An 8191-nucleotide genomic window follows, 5' to 3' on the forward strand; every position below is an offset into this window, starting at 1 on the left:
GAAGCAGAATGACAGGAAACAGATTTGGATACAGGAGAAGACTGCAAAAGATAAGAAACCAGGGAATAAATGAAAGAATGATAGCATGCAATATCTACACAAGTATTCAAAAAGTACAGTACTTCCCAAAAAGATGTTGGTAAAAGAAAGGAGCTAGATGAAGGTATCCAAGATAAGAGACAGGTAAATATGCCTTAGTAAAAAGGCATTCCCACCTAACAGAAAAAAACACCTATGTATGGAAAGATATGAGTGAAGAAAATAGCCACACCAAAGCCAAAAAAGCAAGAGAATGAATATCTGCTGAAAATCCCTCAAGTGAACAGCATACAGCCTCTGAAATAAGGTGGATAGAGAAAAGACTTTGCAAGAAACTAGTAAATGTGAAATAAACATGCAAGAATAGAGATGGCAAAAACAAAGACAAAAAAAAAGATCTCCAAGCCTGAATAGATGATTCCAAACTCTGTATGTCCAGAAATTCAGTCCTGTGAAAGGCCAAAGCATGTGCATTTGTCAAGTGAGGAGGATGAGGCATGCTGGCACCAACACAAAGTAGAGAGAGAAACTGACCAGCATGGACCTGAATATCAGGAAAAAAAGAAAGATAAAGTCATAATGAATAAGAGAGACAGAAGAATCATTTGACACAGGAGAAAGGAACAAAATCTACCAAATACAAGACATCACATCTAGGAACAAAAGAGTAAGGTCTAGAATGATCAATGGCAGTGGAATTAGAAGTTGTAGCAGAAAAAGGCCATCAAAATTGTTGTCCTTGTGAAATGGCTCAACTGGTATGGGAATATCTGTTCCAGGATCAGAAGAAGGATCAAACCATATGGAGGACTGCAACTTTTGATGCAGGATGGCTGACAGTTTCCTGACAAATGGAGACTGATGTCCTAGTTGAAGTTTGTCCAGCTTGACAATCTTGTTGATCAATGCTAGACTAAGAAATATGAACCTGGGAGAACAGTTCATCAAAGTAAACTAGCTGTACTAAGAGGGTGTGTGGTATTCCTACTGGGGAAGGGTCATTGCATATCCATTTACATGCAACAGCACAAAAATATCATGCAAAAACTCACGATTGTAGGTGGGGCTTTTGAAGGCTAGTAGCAAGAGAGAACTGTGCATAGAGAAAGCAGCACTGAATCAGAGAAAACTATAAAGTTATTTTCTCGTGTGATAACTTTTGTGTTCTAAAATGTATATTTGAAATAAACATTAATAAGTTTTAGACAACTAATATTGTCACAAAAAGGAGTTTTAGTTGTTTTATATACTACTTTACTGAAAATAATATGTTTTCCAATAAAATAGAAACTAGTAGTTACAGTGATGTCATTAGTAACTTATGCAATACTATCAGAGGTTTAAAACTTTGTTTGGTAATGTGTTTCAAACATTCTAGGGTTAAAACATATTCTTCAATATGGCCCTAGTGTTTAAGTCTTTGGATGTAAACCTATATATATTTTATTTTGTTAATCCAAATAATATTAAACTTAATGTATTAGAATTAAAAAAACCAAAAAAAACATGGAAGATGAGAAACAGTGGAGTGACTCTCCAACTTCAATGCTGACTATGGAGTGGGCTGATGACCCTAATTCAAGGTATGCTCTGAAACTGGCTTCAGAGCTTGAGCAAGATTCAAAAGTTTATTGAATGTTCTTAATGAATGTTTTCATCTTCATATGCAAAAAGAACTCACTTTTCTCTGGTTCAGCAGAATCATCATTACTATCCAAAGTTCCATCTTCGGTTTCAACAGCATCCATAACAGATATCTCTTGATCTAATAATTTCATATAAATAGCTATTACTAAGCTTGCATAATAATTAATCCTGAATAATCTGTATGACACTTTTCTAAAATAATACCATACAATTATTTCCAGCAAAAAAACACCACAACCAATTTTTAAAAATTCACAGCTTAAAAGGACTATAAACTTCAATTTTTTGAACTAACATTCTTGAAGCATTTCAATTTAAAACTGATATAAAATGTTAGGAATTAAAGGTAAGTGTCTAGGGTTAGCATACATCATTGTATTATGCATCACATGTGCAAATACACTGCAAGATACTACAACACTTGTATGTAAAACCAAGATATCACACATAATCACAACTATATATCAGAACATAAATAAAATCAAGGTGACAGAATGTTGTATGGCCAATCAAAATCACTGACTCACAAAAAATGGCAAAACAAAGTATCCAACATAGATACAGCTCACAAAATCCATATGCCTAAACAGGAAAATACTAAATTAACACAAATATTTGGGAACAGATACAAGTGAAATAATAACAAAAGAACAAAACGTATGAGGAACAGCCTCAGGGTGTTGAGTAGATTTCTCTGATCATTTTTTTATGTCATAATTTAAAAACTTTTCCATTTCAGTTTTAATTTTTCCACATATATTTTAGGAACATTCTGTAAGAAATATTTATACACGTCAAACTATATTTTTTCATGAATATCTTTATGTTGTTTTAGCCATAGAGATTTTAATCACACAGTAGCTATGTAGTATCTGAATATTTACAAGGTTGATTTTTAGTTTAGCTCTTCAGTATGTATGTTTCTGTGATTGGAAATTAATAAAAGAACTGTAATTGGTTAGACTGAATAAAATATACAAACAGAAGTGTTAACAATAAATATGTAAACTTGGTTACACATAGCAAGTAGGTCAAAGGTCAGCAAAATGTAAAAAATGCAGATTGCTCCCTTCAAGGATACTGACAGCAAGTCCACTGTTAAGAACTGATTTTAAATATTCTTTTATCTTCTTGTTTTAAGAAGCAAATATATGAGCAATATTCCTAATGCTGAACAATCTGTAAGAAATTTTGGAATACCTTGATCCACATAAATATTAATTGCTCAGTGATGTGTAGAAAGACAGATATTAAAAATAAAGTACAAAGACCAGAAAAAGTTTTTCCACAATCTTCAATGAAGTATCAGATATACAAAGCTTTCTCTTTCATTTTATTCCATCTATGGTAGAAAAAAAATCTAGAATCTAATATAAGAGGTTTTAGAATATCATTGACGGAAATATGAATCATTAAGAAAGTCAAAATAGATTGGCCTTAAGCTTACTAAAATGAAATGTTACTTGCCACATACTATACAGACCCAAATAATAATAGACATTTTTATTTTTCTCTGAACTTCTTGTCATGTGACCTTCCAGGTGGTAGGCTAACTAAAGGTAAGGGTGTAAGGAGTGTGCAAACACTTTTTTAAAATTGAATCTTCATTGATAATAAAATAAACACACTGTGATGTTAATTTTATCAACCATTTAGGCAAACTTGTTAGTTACAGATTAGTAAGCTGCCAATTTCCCTTATATTTAATGGAACTGCTTCACTTTTATGGTTTTGATGAGGCTAAAGCCTATACACCCCATTACAATGACTCTTGACAGGTCCCAAAGTGCTATAATTAGACAGCTTAGCCTACACTTGCTTGACTTGCAATGAATACGTAAGTAATATTCACTTGCAGATTTCCCTGCCTAGCAAGCCAAAATTTAATAACCGTACAGTCCCTAATAAGTGATACTGGGTGAAGAAGTACTTGAAAATAAATAACTGTAAATGTACAATTATTCAGAACTCTATACTAGTTATTCTACTTACCAACTGACCCAAGTCATTCTGTAATAACTCAGTATTCTTAACACAGGTAGAAATACTCAAGAGATAAATAACATTAACCAACTTAAATAATTTACTAATTAGATTCCAATGAATATTAATGAAGTAAATATGAAAAAATTAAAAGCACAGGCCTTAATTCCAGAAACAATACTCTTATTACAGGGGTTAAGTCTAACTGGACTCCATTAAGGACAAACATTTACTTATTCCCATATAACTACTCTACAATCCAAATAACTAGTTTTTCTCCTACCCTCATTGATATTATTTTCTTAGCTCATCTTTTATTTGACACCTTATCAAAATGTTTATGTAAATCCAGTTGCATTACCTTTCTGTCATCCACATAAGTAATATCCTCAAAACATTGTAACAGTTTAGAAAATCAAGATTTCCTTTTGTATCCGTGTTGGTCTCTATTTGTGATATAATTTTTCACTAAGTGATTTTGCAAAGTGTCATTTCTAAGATTCTCTAGGATTCATTCCACAATAGATGTGATACTAATTGGCCTCTAATTCCCAGGGCAATTCTTATTAACCACTTTAAATAAAGAAATAACATCTACAATTCTTAAGCACTTGCTTTATGTTTACTGACCTACCTAAAATATAAACAATTTGCTTACCTGACCTTTGATCTCATTTAAAACCCTAGGAAAGTTTTAATATGGTCCTAATACTTTAGTTTTATTCTCTCAGTTTTTCTTATTAACACAAACAGATTAATATCTTTGAGATCAAATTAATTCCAGTATTTTTCATACACTGTTCAGGACTGAAATACTAGAAACAACTTCTCATCTCTTGCTTTACAGTAATAACCTGTTTTCATCAAGTACAATACTTGATATCCAAACAATGGAAAAGGTGTGGACTTGATGTACTTAGATTTTCAAAAAAGCTTTTGATGATGTGACACAAAAAAAGATTAGTTCCAAAAATCATATTGATTGTAGATGTTGGAGAAAGACAAGTTAATTAGATCTTAGGGTGTTTGGACTGAACAAAGCAAGAGATTGTTAGAAATGAAATATAGTTAAACTGAATCCTTATTACTAGGTAGTGCCTTAGAGGTCAATGCCTTTATCTTTATTAATGATACTGATAATGGCATAATATATAAACTAATAAAATTTGTTGATAATCAGTGCTTTAAGTGGGAGGAAAATAGGAAGCAGGATGGTTTGTGAAGTTTTTGAAGCTGAATACTTTACTTCTTGTAAAAATTAGAAACTTTTAAGATAAAACAAAGGAGCTGCATGTTTGCCAAGTTAATTACAGTCTGTGTGGTGAAACTATTAGTTAAACACAGTTAAAAGGGCAATAAAATTAACTATAAACAGATGTATAAAAAAACAGTAAGTTACAGCAGGGAAATTCTGATGGTTACAAAGCTGGTTATATTGACCAAGCCTTTAACTAGAGGGTTTATTTGCTCCATTTGTGTATTACTTTGCCTTATTTCTGCCTTACTTTTACAAGAAATTAAAAAAGAAATACAGATTTTCTCCCAAGTCCCTTGCTGCCATGTGTATTTATTGCATTATCTATTGAATCTTTCCTTTCTATGAAGCTTACAGTATACTATAAGGTAGAAGTATAGTTTTGAGCCCTACTAAAAAGAATTGTGTTGGCAACCTGCTCTGCTTCAAGGATTGTTAATAACATCAAACTCTTAATTTTTCTGTAGTTGTACTGAGGATGTTGAAATATTACAGAATGATTTTGACCAATCGCTATTTTGGACAAATATTTAGCAGCTGATTTTTCATTACACCAATTTCAAGGTTATTCATTTAGGTTATCATAATTTGGTTCACACAGATTTAGTATAGATAGGAACTCACTCAGTTGTATGAATAAAGTAATGGTTTTTAACATAATGGGTAGATAAATCACTCATGGAATCAAAGCAGTGCTCTGTTGCTAGAGCTAGAGCTAATAGAAGTTTTGGGTGTCAGTGTTGTCAAAACGCCCCTGGGATCAGGGATTTTCCCTGGTAAAATATGCATTTAGATGCAACTACTACTTGCAAAGCAATTAATAGACTTATATTATTGGGAAATTCACCATTAATATAAATCCTGCAGGTTATTTCTTATATAAGTATTGGAGTTGTTTTTTTTCATATATTTTTAATTCATTCTCATTTGGTATACAGCTGAGATACTGGTCAATACATTTACCTCTCTTCCAGTGTTATTCTTGACTGTGGAATGAATTTTAGGCAAATTTCTTGTGTAGGTTGTGCAAGATTTTCTGATACAGAAATTAAAAGAAATGTTTAAAGGTGACTTTACAGGGTTTGGGTGGATGTATTATGTGTAATAGAGTTGAGCAGTTGAACATCATAGCAAAGAAAAATGAGTTGGTAATGTCAGATAATAGCTTTTCTTCTAGTCAGCAGATTAAACTTAAAAACACTGGCAAACACCCTCAGTAACTTTGTCATGACAATGACATATTTGGGGAAAATCAAAGCCAAAATCCTCAAATTTACCCCCCCTTCTCAATCACCAAAGCTGACCAAACCTGAAGTGAAAACTTGGCAAAACATAGATAGTCCATAATGTAGTTTTGTACTTACTAAACAAACATAACAGCAATATTTCAATTACGTAGATAGTTAAAATAATGTAAAATTGTAAGAATTGGGAATTAATTTTGCACCAGTTGATTATTTTCATGACAATCAATTTAATCATAGTATTAATTAATTTGTTAGTTTAACATCAACTAAACAATGTAATTACTACTCACTAATAATATATTAAATCACCTAGCTCTAACATGTGATATAAATTATACTGTTTTCAGAGAACTTTGGTGGACACAAGTACCTTTAACTTTGTTGAAATAGAAAATCTAAACACAACAGTAGCTGTATAAAAGAAAGAAAAAGATACTAAAACCTCTTACTTAAAATCATAGTATTGTCCTTTCCTTGTACTTTTATTGCTACATTAGAGTACACAAAAACAGTTCAAATATATATTCACTTCTGTTTACATGAACAACTGAACAAACATAAATTATAAAGTTAAAACATTCGAATTCAATGGTCACAGGTGTTCAAAAGTTATGAAAGGGGTTAAATGCATAATTTAATCACATTAATATTGATATTATGAATATGTAACTTACTGATCACAACTAGTCTTTGAAATGATATGAGGTACAGAATTAATATTTGAAATTCTTATTGGGAAGCGATATAAAAACATATTAAAATGAAAGATTTATGACAGTCTATCAATCATATTTGAAAAAGGATATAATCGCAAGCCGAGTTGTTACTCTACTTAGATCAGAAATTTAACTGATTCATCCTAATTACAGGCGCTTTCTAATAAAAATTTCATGCATATAGTAAGTAATATAATTTTATAACACTTAAATACCTTTGTCTGAAACATCCTCAACCACATTCCGTTCATTAATGCTACAGTTAATTTCATTTTCCTCATTTCCAACACTATCAGTAACACTCTCAGAGTTACTTTTGCAGTTTTGAGTTCTCTCTAGCTGTTTCCGTTTTCTAAACTTTTGTTTATGTTTCTCCCTCTTCTTCAACTTTCTTAAAAGAGCTTGATCATTAATTGCCATTTTGAAAAATACTGATAAACACTATTTTATGTTTATGCAAGCAATTTAAATAATTTTAACTAAGCCTAAATGTTTTCTACTTTTAACAAAATCTTCGTTAACTAACGTGGTTCTACTAAACTGCCCTCTAAAGGCCAAAAATTATGTCAGTTTGAACTGGACTAAAGAATACAATTTTATTTGCTACAAGTTTTGACATATATTTATAATTCTTCAATGTATTTTAACTTTAAATAATATTATACTAAACTATTTTTGTTTAAATTTTAATATCTATATTTATTTTTAGCTGAGACACTTGTGAAAATATAAAGTTAATATATATTCTGAAGTAAATCTCAACTTGTTGATTTTTTTTTTTTTCGAGCAAAGCCACATTAGGTTAACCACTGTGCCCATTGCAGGGAATCGATCGCCGGATTTTAACATTGTTAGTCCATAGATGTATCGCTATCCAACCAAGGGACTTTAAATTGTCTTTGGTACCAGCAAATGATTTTAGAGGTGACCACTACCATAAACTTTTTTATAGTGTAATACAAAGATCAGATATATTTCGTATTATAGTATAGTTTGTATAGTATATATTAAGTGATTAAAAATATTTAAAAATCATAGTTAATGGATGTCACAAATGATTGAACTCGCAAACTTGGTTTTCAAATATGCTGAAGTCTGATTTGCAGTTTTATAAGAATTTGTCTTTATTTATATCAATAACCATTACAAATAATAAGAACACAAAAATATTTCTAAAAAGTTCTATAATTTTTTTTATTTATGCTTGTTAGACGTTCATCTTAAATATACAAATCTGTTTGGAGGAGAGAAAAAGATAATTTGTTAAATCCGAAATATTTTACATTCCAGATAAACATTTAATC

The 8191-nt window shown here is 30.9% G+C and overlaps 1 protein-coding gene across 1 annotated transcript in view; it reads right to left on the minus strand.

Annotated features, from left to right (window-relative positions):
* The window catches only part of pit (probable ATP-dependent RNA helicase pitchoune), a 78764-nt gene extending 71301 nt beyond the window's left edge, over window positions 1–7463 (minus strand). The window contains exons 1-2 of the mRNA XM_076501630.1: window positions 7103–7463; window positions 1721–1804 (exon numbers count right to left, since the gene is read on the minus strand). Coding sequence (XP_076357745.1) covers window positions 1721–1804; window positions 7103–7307 — 289 coding nt within the window. The 5' untranslated portion in view covers window positions 7308–7463. The remainder of the gene's footprint in view (window positions 1–1720; window positions 1805–7102) is intronic.
* Window positions 7464–8191: the final 728 nt, after the last annotated feature.

Source organism: Tachypleus tridentatus, chromosome 5, assembly GCF_004210375.1.
Source record: "Tachypleus tridentatus isolate NWPU-2018 chromosome 5, ASM421037v1, whole genome shotgun sequence".
Taxonomy (NCBI): Eukaryota; Metazoa; Arthropoda; class Merostomata; order Xiphosura; family Limulidae; genus Tachypleus; species Tachypleus tridentatus.